General features: G+C 40.8%; 1 protein-coding gene across 2 annotated transcripts in view; it reads right to left on the minus strand.

Annotated features, from left to right (window-relative positions):
- Window positions 1-604: 604 nt before the first annotated feature.
- The window catches only part of LOC115192521 (ephrin type-B receptor 1-like), a 158,549-nt gene continuing 143,064 nt past the window's right edge, over window positions 605-16,089 (minus strand). For both annotated transcript variants that reach the window (XM_029751132.1, XM_029751130.1), the window contains 4 exons: window positions 9,224-9,373; window positions 2,805-2,998; window positions 2,460-2,615; window positions 605-1,069 (listed from right to left, as the gene is read on the minus strand). In XM_029751132.1, coding sequence (XP_029606992.1) covers window positions 961-1,069; window positions 2,460-2,615; window positions 2,805-2,998; window positions 9,224-9,373 — 609 coding nt within the window. In that variant the 3' untranslated portion in view covers window positions 605-960. The remainder of the gene's footprint in view (window positions 1,070-2,459; window positions 2,616-2,804; window positions 2,999-9,223; window positions 9,374-16,089) is intronic.

Genomic DNA, 16,089 nt, shown 5'->3' on the forward strand with positions numbered 1-16,089 from the left:
CTTGACATTTTCCTGATTGACTGACCTTCATGTCTTAAAGTAATGATGGACTGTTGTTTCTCTTTGCTTCTTTGAGCTGTTGTTGCCATAATATGTACTTGGTCTTTTACCAAATAGGGCTATCTTCTATATACCTTGTCACAACACAACTGATTGGGTTAGACGCATTAAGAAGGAAAGAAATTCCACAAATTAACTTTTAACAAAGCACACCTGTTCATTGAAATGCATTCCAGGTGATTACCTCATGAAGCTGGTTGAGAGAATGCCAATCGTGTGCAAAGCTGTCATCAAGGCAAAGGGTGGCTACTTTGAAGAATCTCAAATCTTAAATATATTTTGATTTGTTTAACACTTTTTTGGTTACTACATGATTCCATATGTGTTATTTCATAGTTTTAATGTCTTCACTATTATTCAACAATGTAGACAATAAAGAATGTAAAAATAAAGAAAAACCCTTGAATGTGTAGGTGTGTCCAAACTGTTGACTGGTTCTGAACCCTTTTGTTTGTTTTTCCAATCTGGGTGACACTGTTTGATGTTGTCCTTTGGCCAAGTCAACCCATTGATCCTCATAAAGTAGCACCGTTTTTTAAATCTATTTTCTTTTAGCATTTTATGACCATCTGTCACAGCAAGCAAACAGACACCCTTGCTCTTCCACTTGCTCTCTTCTTCAGCAAAAAAGAAGCCAACTTTATAGACTACCTTAACTGAACCATTGAAGTTGTCCTGAGGCAGAATCTTATCTTCGACCCCTTTGTATCTTCAGTAAACTGTCTTTACCTAGGTGTTGCGAGTGTGTGTTGGGAGCGTGCATGTTGTTATGTATGTGCCATATGGTCGTTCTTTAAATCAGGTTAGTGTTCCACCCTGGTGTATTCTTTAGGGTCATCAGGAGTTTTCCTATGGGCTCCCTGGTGGGTTGTCTCTGGGTGGTGGTGGCGCACCCTGTGGTCAGGCCATGGAGGTGGGGGACTGGGCCATCTGGTCCCTCATAGACTGGACACTGCTCAGGATCTTCTTCTGATGGCCGGCCAGGGTCACTCCTATCCTCAACAGGTCTCTGACAAACAAGAGGAACAAATCAAATCAAATGTTATTTGTCACATGCGGCGAATACAACAGTCCTTACTGTGAAATGCTTACTTACAAGCCCTTAACAAACAATGCAGGTTTAAGGAAATATAGTTAAGAAAATATTTACTAAATAAACTAAAGTAAAACAAGTAACACAATAAAATAACAATAATGAGGCTATATACGGTGGGTCCCGGTACCGAGTCAGTGTACGGGGGTATAGGTTAGTCGAGAACAGTGTCAACAACAAGGCTGAGGGATGGAGGTGGTCACAGTACAGTACCTCATGTCTGTGAGTTTGCTCTTGGATGGAATCATTGGGCTATGGATATTGTGGATGTATAAATACATGCACAAACATTACCACACCATGCACAAAGACAATGGTATAATCTTTTCTGCTTGAGGCAGAGCAGAGAGAAACATATAGAGCCTGTTTCCAGCGCAGTATACAATGTGCCAGATATACTCCCTGCTAGAGATAAGCACAAGATCTGCTCACTGTTCCCATTCATATGGTAATATAGTTTTCTATTTACAATGGTAAGCGCAGAATGGACATAATTAGTTGAGGGCTGCTGGGGATTGTTGCTGACTTGTACAGTAGCCGTCAAAGGGACATCTATTTGATCAATCTGAACAACCAAAGGAAAGGCAATGCTTTGTCCTTCTAAAAAACCTTTTTAGTTGTGCCACTCTATCAAATCAAAGTGATTAGTAAGACGGAGAGACCTTGCCGATGTAGATCTATCCACAGCTCTGAATGCCTGGTGGATTTGAAGTATGACAGGCCTGATCTCCTATGGACATTTACTGAGGGATTATTCCTGTCTGAGCCAGAAGCATGATTCCTATTATTCTGACATCTGAGACAGCTTTTTGAAGGTGGATGTGTGACTGCAATGGCCTGCCTTGCTGGTAGGCCGTCTCAGTGAACCTGATTGAAAATGTATTCCAGCCTGCCCCATTACGCTACATCTACAAGAGTGCAAATCTAATTATAGGGGGATAATACTTCTGAGACCTTCTGTAATCTGTGACAAATGTGTGTGTGTTGTGTTGTGTGTGTGTGTGTGTGTGTGTGTGTGTGTGTGTGTGTGTGTGTGTGTGTGTGTGTGTGTGTGTGTGTGTGTGTGTGTGTGTGTGTGTGTGTGTGTGTGTGTGTGTATTCCACGACTGCTATTGTAACATTCTTCCAGAGTAATTTTGGGAACCATCTGCCTATTCAAGGGCTGACCAAATGTTGTATTGCTACAGTGACTAGTGATGGGAGGGTTTTGCTGTTTGGTACTGTGTGGTACTGTATCTCCTGAGACTCCTGATAAGATGGAAAATTATGTGGGTGAGATATGATGACGTTGGTCCTCAGGACTTACTCTGAGCTGATCTGAGCCACCAGGGGTAGGGAGGTGAAGCCAGAGCCCAGGAAAGTGTCTCTGTACTGCCCCATCTTGATGGCACCTAGCCAGTCCTCCACAGAGGTGAAGGTGGTGAAGTCTGGAATGGAGCGGTCTAGCAGGGGCTGAGAAGGCCTGTTGAGAAAAAGAGGAGAGAAGAGAGGGATGAAACAGTGAAGTGATGTGAAAGAGGGGTGAAAAGGAGACGGGGTACATAAAAAGGAGAAACCTTGCAAAATTTGATCAGTAATATACAGTAATCTATGTGCTCGGAATATGCACTATGAGTACTGTTACGAGTAAAGGCAGTTCTTGCAGACGTACACTGCAGTGATGGTGGCCACAGCTTTGAGGCTGATAGGGTTGCGGATCATCTTGTCCAGTGTGTTGACGATGTCAGTGAATTTGGGCCGGGCGTTTCTGTCTTTCTGCCAGCAGTCCAGCATCAGCTGGTGTAGTGCTGTGGGGCAGTCCATGGGAGGGGGCAGACGGTAGTCTTGCTCTATGGCATTGATCACCTGCATGAGGAGAAGAGGAGAAAGAGTTGGCACATTACAAGACAGGAAAGGAAGAAAACAGAGAGGGACATACTAGACCCCACTGGGAGACTGAGGATCACACTAACAGCATAGACTAAATGGATGGAAAAGGTGTTGATTTGGAAGCAAAAAACATGAAATAAGAAAAACGAATCCAGCATGGAAAATGGTCATATTGGTTTTGAAAAGCTTGGTATAACGTTCCATGGATCATGGAAGAGTTCATAACCAATTGACAAATGTTTTTGATGCGCTGTATGTTTCCAGACACCTGCAACTGAACTGCTTCCAGATTGGAGGTTTCAGAACACCGGAACAGAGCAGTGGAATCCAAATCTAATAGGATTTCATTGGCACAGTTCCAATGATACCATCATATCCAACTTAAGCTTCTCACCAGCTTGTCACTGCTTGGCCCTGTATAAGACCAAGCTTTGTGGCTGTGTAAACACTGGCTACACAGAGAGGAAAAATACACCAAAAACCATGTGTAAAGCTTTGCTTAACTATGCAGAAATGTGCACTCTTAGTACCCCTGGGATTTTCACTCTACCTCCAAATCTGTCAATCAAAAGTTACAGTAACATCGCATTTGATTAATCTATTTTCTCTATCAATACGATCCTCAGCAGATTTTCCCTGGTGTCTGTGTAGCAGCTGAACTTCACGCAGAACAATGGAAACCGCAGTTGATAATTGTTTTAAAAAACGGGACGTCTGAAGGGATTTTGATATGTGCCCATTCCCTGATTCCCCTTTTATCAGAGAGACGGTGGTCTCTCCAGACAGCCGTCAATCACCACACCATAAAAGAACAGAAAGCTTTGCCATAGCGACCGGCAGCAGCCAGCTTCCTTGCAGGGGCTGGGGTCTGATTGCTTGTAAAACAGAAATAAAAGGAGAGAGTGAGAATTTAATGAACTGCAGCTATATACCCAGAGCTGGGTCTTTGTTAAGAAATCTTCCCCCGCCCCCTGACTATTCAACCTTGATTGCAGGAGAGTGGCAGGCAAGAGAGTTACTGTCTAGGGATTCACTATAGGAGATCTCGTTAGTGGCTGGGGCAGGACTATTGTAAACCGGGAGCCGTGCTGTCAACAATAATCTTCTTTACCTACAATTGTCCAGCATCTCTAGGTGGGTTACTTCAAGGACTTACAGAGCGCTGTGCTGATGGACACAGTAGTGCCACTACACAGGGTCTGAATGACAACTGCACGGAACTGGAGTGCTTGGCAGACAGGCAGATCCACAACAATTCTGCAGTGTAATATTTGCTATGGAGATTTGAGGAGACCAGTCCCAGCTAGCACATAATGTTCTGAGAACCATATGTTTCTTAGAAATTGGTGAGAGCATGGTTATCCTATGGTTATTTTGCATACAACCTTCCCACAACTTGTTGAGAATGGTTCAGGATAGTTGCTTGGCTTTGGAACATTCTCAGCACATTAACGAACTTGACAAAAAAACATTACTTTCTTGGTATTTCATTACATTAATAGAAAGCTTCCTAAAAGTTCAAACATGGTTACATTTCATTTGCATTTTGGTAATGTACTAGGAATGTTCTCCAACTGTTTTGAGATGGGAATGTTCTCAAATAGTTCAGAGAACATTAAGAAAGATGTTCTTCTGTGGAAATGTCAGTACTTCAGCGTAACGTTTCCTCATGGTTCTATTTAAAGACATGTTCTCAAATTGTTTCAAGAACGTTAATAAAACTTTCAAGAAAAACCACAAGAAAACTTCAGTAACGTTCAGAGAATGTCCTAATAATGTTAATTAAAAGCATATATATAAAAACATATATATATATATATTCGGTTTTCAGCATGGATTTGGCGCATTGGATTTATTCCACGGATATACAAACGGAGATTCAGTGAAAATAAATATCTCATTGATTTATCAAGACCAGTCCCCATGCTTGTCTCAGAGCAGCGGGAAACAGTGCTAAAATAGTTGTAGGCTATTGCTTCAAATCCTATTGCTTCTAACTTCAATATGTTCTTTAAATAAATAAGACCTACCCCACTTTTAACAGCACATTACTCAACACTAGTGAGACTCATGACACCTACGGTAGGACTACAGTATATAAAAAAATATGACGTGACTCTCCACCAATAATTACATATAGAGGATTGGAGGATATTTCTGTAATGCAGTGATATTTATTCCCATAGTAATTCGTTATGGATCCATAACTAAACAAACATCGGCATTTTGAAAGAGTATTTTATCATTATGTTATTAACGAAAGCATGAAGATGCCATTATTAGTTATGTTGTTTTAGTTTGAACGTGCAGACTGGCACTAAGAACAGAACAGCGGAAACGTTTCCCTAGTCAGTGCCATTATTAGGGCGATGCCCGTTAAAGTGTTGCCAGTGTGGCGGGGTGGGGGTCCAACCCCCCCTCCCCCTTCCTCCTCCTCCCTTCCCCATGGGCTAGGTTGGTCTTCTATGCGCGGCTCTGCGGCCCATCCCGTGCCCCCTGCCCTCGTGCCTTGAATCTCGCACGCTTTCAGTGGATACAGCTGGAGAACTGCAAGGCAATCCCATTGCGCCCACTCGGGTGCCTTGAACAATATGACAAATATATATTGTCCTGCTAATAACAGGGTTAATAATATATCTGTGAGAATATCCAAGGGGCTTTTATATCATTCTAAATTAATAATAATAATAATCGCTTTGTTTAAAAAATATATATATTTTGGAGATGATTTTGTTTTCAAATAATGTAAAATCAGCGAGAAAAAGGCCATTCTTGAACGTGGGGTGAGACATTGATACTAATTTGTAAATAAAGCCAGCTTGTTATTTCGAATTTATTTCTGTTTTAGAGGGAGAGAAACCAAAAACCTAAAATGACCTCATGGGTCTCCCAGTTGAGGGCAGCACAGGTATTGAATCAGCATCTGTAGCAACACAGCTTTCACTACTATGCAGTGTCTAAGACTGTTGCGCCACTCAGGCGCTGTATAACTGGTTTGTTAACACTGTGTTAACAAACCTCCAGATGAGCTTCAATGCCATACAACACTCCTTCCGTGGACTCCAACTGCTCTTAAATGCAAGTAAAACTAAATGCATGCTCTTCAACCGATCGCTGCCCACACCCGCCCGCCCGTCTAGCATCCCTACTCTGGACAGTTCTGACTTAGAATATGTGGACAACTACAAATACCTAGGTGTCTGGTTAGACTGCAAACTCTCCTTCCAGACTCACATTAAACATCTCCAATCCAAAATTAGATCTGGAATCGGCTTTCTATTTCGCATCCTTCACTCATGCTGCCAAACATACCCTCGTAAAACTGACCATCCTACCGATCCTCGACTTCAGCGATGTCATTTACAAAATAGCCTCCAACACTCTACTCAGCAAATTGGATGTAGTCTATCACAGTGCCATCCGTTTTGTCACCAAAGCCCCATATACTACCCACCACTGCGACCTGTATGCTCTCGTTGGCTGGCCCTCACTTCAAATTCATTGTCAAACCCACTGACTCCAGGTCATCTATAAGTCCTTGCTAGGTAAAGCCCCGCCTTATCTCAGCTCACTGGTCATCAGGTATATTTCACTGGTCATCCCCAAAGCCAACTCCTACCTTTGGCCACCTTTCCTTCCAGTTCTCTGCTGCCAATGACTGGAACGAATTGCAAAAATCACTGAAGCTGTTGTCTTATATCTCCCTCACTAACTTTAAGCATCAGCTGTCAGAGCAGATTACCGATCATTGCACCTGTACACAGCCCATCTGTAAACAGCCCACCCAGCTACCTCATCCCCATATTGTTATTTATTGTTTTGCTCCTTTGCACCCCAGTATCTCTACGTGCACATTCATCTTCTGCACATCTATCACTCCAGTGTTTAATTGCTAAATTGTAATTATTTTGCCACTATGGCCTATTTATTGCCTTACCTCCCTAATCTTACCACATTTGCACACACTGTACATAGATTTTTCTATTGTGTTATTGACTGTACGTTTGTTTATCCCATGTGTAACTCTGTGTTGTTTGTGTCGCCGTGCTTTGCTTTATCTTGGCCAGGTCGCAGTTGTAAATGAGAACTTATTCTCAACTGGCCGTCTGGTTAAATAAAGGTGAAATAAATGTAAAAAGAATTCAAACGTGACTGGTTGAGAGTGGCCTACAGTACTACAGTAAGATCAAAATAATCCTAACAAAATAAAAACCTTAGTGTAACAACAGTTTCAGTAAGTAATACTGAAGTCGTGCACAATTTTCAGTTTCTATTTAGGTTTATGTCGCCAATTCATTGTCAGTTATAGACACAGTAAGACCCAAAGCATAATCAGTGCTCTAACTCCCCCTTGAGCTGGTTCTGGAGCAATGAAGTGGTGACGCAGGGTACCGTACTAAACCACAAATTACCTCTAAATCCCGCAACATAATGGCAAAACCTTTGGTGGAGCAACCACTGTAGAATAAAAGATTAAAGATTTGAGTCTCACTGATCGTAGGTAACAATAAAAAATAAATGTGTTTGCATGATAAATGCCTAAGGAAATACATTTACTGAACAAAAATATAAACACAACATGTAAAGTGTTGGTCCTGTGTTACATGAGCTGAAATTAAAAATCCCAGAAATGTTCCATACGCACAAAAAGCTTATTTCTCTCAAATATTGAGCACTATTTTTTTTTATATCACTCTTAGTGAGCATTTCTCATTTGCCAAGATAATCCATCCACCTGATGGATTATCATTAAACAGGTGCACCTTGTGCTGGGGACAATAAAAGGCCACTTTAAAATGTGCATTTTTTTCACACAACACAATGCCACAAGTGTATCAAGTTTTGAGGCAATGTGCAAATGGCATGCTACAAGAATGTCCACCAGATTGGTTGCCAGAGAATTTGATGTTCATTTCTCTACCATAACCTGCCTCCAACATTGTTCTAGAGAATTTGGCAGTATATCCAACCTAATTCTCCTAACCTGCTATGTTAATTGTCCTAATCCTGGTGATGGTGATTCCAAACTTCTTCCATTTAAGAACGATGGTGTCACGCCCTGACCAGGTGAACTCTTCTATTTTGGTCAGGGTGTGGCATTTCTATAGTTTATTTTCTATGTTTTTGGTATAGCCTTGCTTTGGGGCGTATTTCTATGTTGGGTTCTGTCGATTCCCAATCAGAGACAGCTGTCGCTAGTTGCCTCTGATTGGGGAATCATATTTAAGTTCCTTTTCCACCCACGATGTTTGTGGGTTGTTGTCTCTTTGATTTTGAGCAGCTAACGTATCGGTACTTTCTTTGTTTTGTACGTGTTTATTTCGGTGTAAAAGAATAAACATGTGTTCGCTCCCAGCTGCGTTTTGGTCCGCTTCCTCGTTACCTGACGCCGAACGTTACAGATGGAGGCTACTGTGTTCTCGGGGATGCTGCAGAGATTTTTTGGTACTCTTCCCCAAATCTGTGCCTTGACACAATCCTATCTAAGAGCTCTACGGACAATTCCTTCGACCTCATGGCTTGGTTTTTGCTCTGACATGGACTGTCAACTGTGGGACCTTATATAGACAGGTGTGTGTCTTTCCAAATCATGTCCAATCGATTGAATTTACCACAGGTGGACTCCAATCAAGTTGTAGAAACATATCAAGGATGATCAATGGAAACAAGGTGCACCTGAGCTCAATTTCAAGTCTCATAGAAAAGGGTCTGAATACTTATGCAAAAATATCTATGGGGTTTTATGGGGTATTATGTGTAGATTGATGAGGATTCTTTTTTTTAAATCCATTTTAGAAAAAGGCTGTAAGGTAAAAACATTTGGAAAAGGGGAAGGGGTCTGAATACTTTGCGAATGCACTGTACATGTATATTTAGTTCATTAAGCAGACGCTCTTATCACACCATAGTGCCATAACACTTCTGATACCAATGCAGGGGGAAAGGGGGCCACAAAATGGTGAACCGCTATAAAAAATGGTATAGAAAAGTATTTTGTATTTTGAAAAGTATCTTGTTACAAAATACATTGGAGTTTTATTCAGCCCAGTGTCATACAAATGACAAAATACTCAGAGGTAATTAAAATACATATTCCAAATACACAGAAATACTGCCCATCTCTGATCATAGTATTCTCCATTTTTAAAACAGTCACATATCTGTTGATACTGAAAGGACAGGAAGTTGTATAATACTCACGTCCTGGTTGCTCATGTCCCAGTACGGCCGCTCGCCAAATGACATCACTTCCCACATGACGATGCCGTAGCTCCACACGTCACTGGCTGAGGTGAACTTCCTGTAGGCAATAGCCTCAGGGGCTGTCCACCTCACAGGGATCTTCCCTCCCTGAGAAGAGAAGAGAAGAGAGATTTTTTTAGACTTACATTTTGTGTCTCTTTACACTGGCTGGTTTGACATGATATTTGACAGCTTGCTGCTTTTTGAAGCCAAGGCCAAGTTGTCATAGCCAAAGACAAATTAGATTCATATCTGTGAGCTTCCTCTTGCAAATACACTTCATGATCAAGAACAGAGCTTTCCTGAAATCACCCCACCAATCACAGAGTATTTAAGCAAAGCCTACAATTTCCATATTAAAAACATATGCAGCTGACTTAAAACAAAACCCTTTATATATCATTTTAAATATTCTATTGGAAAATATGTTTAAAATTAAATGCTGACTGCAGGGATCTGTTGATGTATTTATAAAAAAAGATGAGTGGTACATCTGTAATGACTGAGTGTACCAACAACACTGGCTTACCATGCAGTTCTTTTGATAAACATTGATGAACGATGTTCACTTCATAATCCCCATCATGCATACAGCACACCCTGGAGGGATTTCTCTATACAATTCCCGGAGGAGTGTACAGCACAAATTGGACAGAATGTGTACACTTTTGGATAAGCCTGATTTCAAAGGAACTGAGGGCTTACACAGCCCTCCCGATCTAGCTACATGATCTGTGGGGATACTTTTGATGAGTGTGCACTGTCAGTGAAGTGCTGGATCCCAGCTATTGGAGACATCTGGAACTGGTTGGATTAAAGACCTCTGTAAACTCTGTCTGGAGTTCTGGACAGAAAGTCATGAAGCACAAGGCCTGTTCTAATTGTTCTGGGCACAGTGTCTTGGGTTGAAAAGCCTGTGCTGTGAATGCAGGACTGAGGGAAAATCCCCACTGAGTGTTGAGCAGGGAAACCTCCATAAGTAATATTCACATGCCAACAACATCTAAATGGATCTGATGCTTACAAGTCAGTTGTTGACTCAAGAATAACAGAATACTAAGGATCCATTTTACAAGGAAGATGTTTTATGTGGAATGTATTCAATGTGGCAACAGCCAACATGAGAGTAATCATTGTTCAGAAGCATGCCTTGAATCAGACTCTCAGTTCTTAGTTCTTGTGCATTTCATTTACAGCAGCTTTGAGGCACTTTCCAATACATGTTCTTTGGCCCCCCGGAGGCGAGCTCAGATGTCTCTTCCACAACAGAAGAAAGGAATGCTACAGCATAAAAAGATACTACAAATCCCAGCATTTCCTGCTGAACTTGTAATGGTTTGCTAGATTGAGGCTGCATTGAATGAAGCGAATTGTTGAAATGCAGAAGCAAACAAAAGGCTTGGCGCACACTGTATGTACATAACGAATAGTCGACATTCTCTCTCCCAATAAAAACTGTGAGAAGAGAGAATTCCCTCAGGGAAACAATGAAACTATGACAACTTAAAAGTGGGTGACAGTATTAAAGCAGGGTCTATAGAACAAAGCTCCAGAGCTCCAGACACTAGGTGAAGTACACTCTTAGAAAAAGAGGTTCCAAAAGGGTTCTTCGGCTGTCCCCATAGGAGAACACTTTTGGGTTCCATGTAGAACCCTCTGTATTAAGGGTTCTACATGGAACTAAAAGGGTTCAACCTGCAACCAAAAAGGGTTCTTCAAAGGGTTCTCCTATGGGGACAGCTGAATAATAATTTTTCTAAGAATGTATAGTGTAGGGAGTGGAGAAAGGTGTAATGTGCTGTGTTTTGGTACAGCATTCCTCGTGCTGGTTATTCCATGACTGTTACTTAAATGAATGACAATAATTATTGATGATGTATTTGAGTCATCTTTTTGAGGGGTATGCTACCTACATACAACAATACAGAAACAACCTATCCTGTATCTCTGTATCCCTAGCACAAAAACAGGCAAACCTCTCTACCTTTCCTCTGCCCCCCCCCCCCGCCCCCCCATTTACACACATATAACATAAGCTCATATATCTGCCACAGAAAATCATAAAATAGTAATGTGAAGCCTAACCAAATGACTTAGTTTTTCCAATCTTCAAGGATAAATTAGACTATTAATATGGCAGAGGGGTGATGAAAAATGCATTTCATGCCAGCCGGCAATTTGGTTTATGATCCCATTGGGTGAAGAGAATGGCACTTATTCTGTAAAAAAAAAATCCAGGGGTATCGCATTTCCCATCACACGTTCTTGTTTTATAGCACAGTTAAACCCAAATCAATATGGCCTTATCATTGGGCCATTTCTGCAAAGCAGGCGTTTCCCTTCTGTCTCCAGTGACTTTCATCCCATTTTAAAGCCAAGTGGTTTCACACTGTCCAAACCATGAGTACATTTATCTATATGGCAGGAAGAAACCCAGTATCAATGGGCATTTAGAGAACAGTACAAATGATATTGATATTCCCTGGAAGAATAGTTTGTGGAGAGATACGAGTAGCTATAGTACAAACATTACGTGAACCTCCCTAAGAAAAAGTACTCCCATGATTCCTGCTTAACTCATGCTCTATGACTTATTTAGGGTTAAGTGCCTTGCTCAAGGGCACAACGACAGAGTTTTCACCTAGTCGGCTCAGGGATTCAAAGCAGTAAGCTTTTGGTTACTGGCCCAACCGCTAGGCTACCTGCCGTCTCATGTCAGACATTGAAGTCACATACTATACCAGGGACAAGGAGCTTAGCTTTGATAGAGTTCATTTAACTTATCATCTTTGGACTCCTGAATGGGCTGGACATAAACTATTAGAAATCTCTTTGATAGCTTGTTCTGAACAGCTTTGTGCCTCTACATTCTTCTGTCTCAACTTTCTCGCTCCCCATGATGAGTGTGACATTTACGAAGGCCTAAAAGTCAATGAAGATACTCACACTCCAAATCTGCCCTTCAAGGGTGAATCTTCCCAAAGCCAGCCATCATATTAGGTTTGTTATAATATGTGTATGATAAGCGATACAACCCTTAAGCAATTAGATTGCATCTGTAGTGAGATTCATCAGCAAAATCGAACATACTTTTCATTGAGTAACCTTACTCCCAATGGCTTGGAGCCAGAAATTAAAAGACTGTGGTTGGAATAAATTGTTTGCCTCCGCAATGGCTGTTTTTTAAAACAGGTTAAGAAATCCTTAAGAGTTTATTGACACACCCGTGTGTCAATCTAAGTAACATAATAAAAAAATCCCCGGGCCTACCGAGTGGCGCAGCGATCTAAGGTACTGCATCGCAGTGCTAGAGGCGTCACCACAGACTTGGGTTCGATCCCAGGCTGTATCAAAACCGTCTGTGATCTGGAGTCCCATAGAGCAGAGCATAATTGGCCCAGCGTCGTGAGGGTTAGGGGAGGCTTTGGCCGGGGGGGGCTTTACTTGGCTTATCGCACTCTAGCGACACCTTGTGGCAGGCCAGGCACCTGCGGGCTGACCCTGTTGTCAGTTGAACGGTGTTTCCTCCGACACATTGGTGCGGCTGGCTTCGTGTTAAGCGGGCGGGTGTTAAGAAGCGTGGTTTGGCGGGTCATGTTTCAGAGGACGCATGACTCGACCTTCACCTCCCTAGTGCATTGGCGAATTGCAGTGATGAGACAAGATCAAAATTGGGCAGAAAATAATAATAAAATCCCCATCAATATCCGTCAGTTTAAGCTGCATCTCAATACATATTTTTTTTTTTTACTTTCAGAGCCAACCAACTAGAGAGCTTGAATAAATAGGGAAAACAAACAGAAAGAAATCAATAGTGTTGTTCAGCAGGGCAGTCTGAGGTGCACAGGGCAGAGCTCGTTAGGTGAAAAGGGCAACCCCAGCCCAGAGAGCCCTGTTTCCCATTTCAAACAGCAGCGGAGCAGCTCAGCTCTTGTAATGGAAACAGCTCGCCTGTTGGCCATGTGCATTTCTCATGCTGAGCTGGGATATGATGAGATACTGAAGCACTGGAGCTCCCGCTGACATTTGTTTTATTTTAACAGGGAGTCCCATTGAGATCAATGTGATCAAGGGCTCTTTCACAAGTGAGCCCTGCACACACAAGTTACATAATACAATAGAATGCAAATATACAAAATTACAAACACTCCAAGAAAAACAATCACATTCCTCAGCAAAGAGGTCCTTAATCAACATTTTGAACGGCCTGAGAGGTACCAATACATTCAGATGTAGTGCATTGTTTCCCAACTCAAGTCCTCCAGTACCCCCAACAGCACACATTTTTATTGTAGCCCTTGACAAGCACACCTGATTAAACTTGCCAACTAATCATCAAGCCCTCAGCGAGTTGAATCAGGCGTTTTTGTCTGGGCTACAACATAAATGTGTGCTGTTGGGGTTAATCGACGACCGGAGTCCATCCCTGAGACTGGGTATGGTAACTCGTACGTCTAAAGGTTATTAATTATTATGTTTAAGTTATTTTTTATTCATAATTCATTTACAACACACACAACATATCACACTAACCAAACAACAACAAACAAAACATCACATGTAAACACATGACAACACTGTTCTTTCTCCTCTGTCACATTTCTAGACTTTCCTCCTTTACTTTCCTTTCTTTACTTTCCTTTCTTTACTTTCCTTTCCTTTCTTTACTTTCCTTTCTTTACTTTCCTTTCCTTTCTTTACTTTCCTTTCTTTACTTTCCTTTCCTTTCTTTACTTTCCTTTCTTTACTTTCCTTTCTTTACTTTCCTTTCTTTACTTTCCTTTCTTTACTTTCCTTTCTTTACTTTCCTTCCTTTACTTTCCTTTCTTTACTTTCCTTCCTTTACTTTCCTTTCTTTACTTTCCTTTCTTTACTTTCCTTTCCTTTCTTTACTTTCCTTTCTTTACTTTCCTTTCCTTTCTTTACTTTCCTTTCCTTTCTTTACTTTCCTTTCTTTACTTTCCTTTCTTTACTTTCCTTTCTTTACTTTCCTTTCTTTACTTTCCTTCCTTTACTTTCCTTTATTTACTTTCCTTCCTTTACTTTCCTTCCTTTACTTTCCTTCCTTTACTTTCCTTCCTTTAATTTCCTTTCTTTACTTTCCTTTCTTTACTTTCCTTTCTTTACTTTCCTTTCTTTACTTTCCTTTCTTTTATTTTCTTTTATTTCCTTTCCTTTCCTTTCCTTTCTTTACTTTCCTTCCTTTACTTTCCTTCCTTTACTTTCCTTCCTTTACTTTCCTTCCTTTAATTTCCTTTCTTTACTTTCCTTTCCTTTCCTTTCTTTACTTTCCTTTCTTTACTTTCCTTCTTTTACTTTCCTTTCTTTACTTTCCTTTCTTTACTTTCCTTTCTTTTCTTTCCTTTCTTTACTTTCCTTCCTTTACTTTCCTTCCTTTAATTTCCTTTCTTTACTTTCCTTTCCTTTCCTTTCCTTTCTTTACTTTCCTTTCTTTACTTTCCTTCTTTTACTTTCCTTTCTTTACTTTCCTTTCTTTACTTTCCTTTCTTTTCTTTCCTTTCTTTACTTTCCGTCCTTTACTTTCCTTCCTTTACTTTCCTTTCTTTACTTTCCTTCCTTTACTTTCCTTCCTTTACTTTCCTTCCTTTAATTTCCTTTCTTTACTTTCCTTCCTTTACTTTCCTTCCTTTAATTTCCTTTCTTTACTTTCCTTTCTTTACTTTCCTTCCTTTAATTTCCTTTCTTTACTTTCCTTTCTTTACTTTCCGTCCTTTACTTTCCTTCCTTTACGTTCCTTCCTTTACTTTCCTTCCTTTACTTTCCTTCCTTTACTTTCCTTCCTTTACTTTCCTTTCTTTACTTTCCGTCCTTTACTTTCCTTCCTTTAATTTCCTTCCTTTACATATCACAATTTCATCCTAACAAATAATCAAAATACAAATGTTGCATACTGTACATGGGAGGGCTGCAACGAAATTTGAAGAACAATAAATAAACAGGTAATTAATATTATGAAATGGTAAAGGTGGAGTCGTGATAGAATTGGTAGCAATTTCTCATGTACACAATTTGTATAAAAAGACATACAGTATTATTCATTGGTATATCGATTTTGTATCAGTAATTGAGTATCAATACCCATGGTTAATTACATAATATAAATAAGACTTTCCCCCGTTTTCGTTCACTCCAAGACAGTAACTTCAAACCTAGCTCATTTTTTTTCATATTACTTTAGCTTTACATTTGCTATATTTTTTTCAATTTTGACAGTAACAAATGATGTTAAGTACAGTTAGGTACAGTTTTCCCAGCGAAACACAGCTCATAGGAGAGAAAGCAGATTCAAATGGACAGGGATGGTTGTACTTCATCTCACTATCTCCCTCCATTTCTTGTCATTGGGAAAGCATTAGACAGATGATGGAGAATCTATGGTGTATGGGTCAATCAGACAACCATGTCATCAGCATCTTAATGTGGAGCGGCCCTCATCTCACGCTAGTCAGCCTGCGACAAATAGGGTTGAGCAGAGACAGTGGAGCAGGGAATGGGGCAGACCAGGAGTGGCTGAGAGAGTTTTAATTAGCAGGCGGCAAACAGAGCACAGACATCACCCTCCAGCCTCCCCTCAGCCTCCCTCAGTCATCCACCCAGAACCACAGGGTCAGCCCTCTGGGCCAACCATGACAGGATCAACACACACTCCCTCTCTGCCATAATCACCCACACAGACCCATACCCATTAACTATACACACCGACAGACACTAACGTTTTCTAGGCGAGGAAATTCAAAACAGGGAATCTATAATATAGGAGTACAACTCAATAGTGTTTCATGAAACACAAATTAAATTCAATT

The sequence above is a fragment of the Salmo trutta genome, chromosome 4 (genome assembly GCF_901001165.1).
Source record: "Salmo trutta chromosome 4, fSalTru1.1, whole genome shotgun sequence".
NCBI classification, from domain to species: domain Eukaryota; kingdom Metazoa; phylum Chordata; class Actinopteri; order Salmoniformes; family Salmonidae; genus Salmo; species Salmo trutta.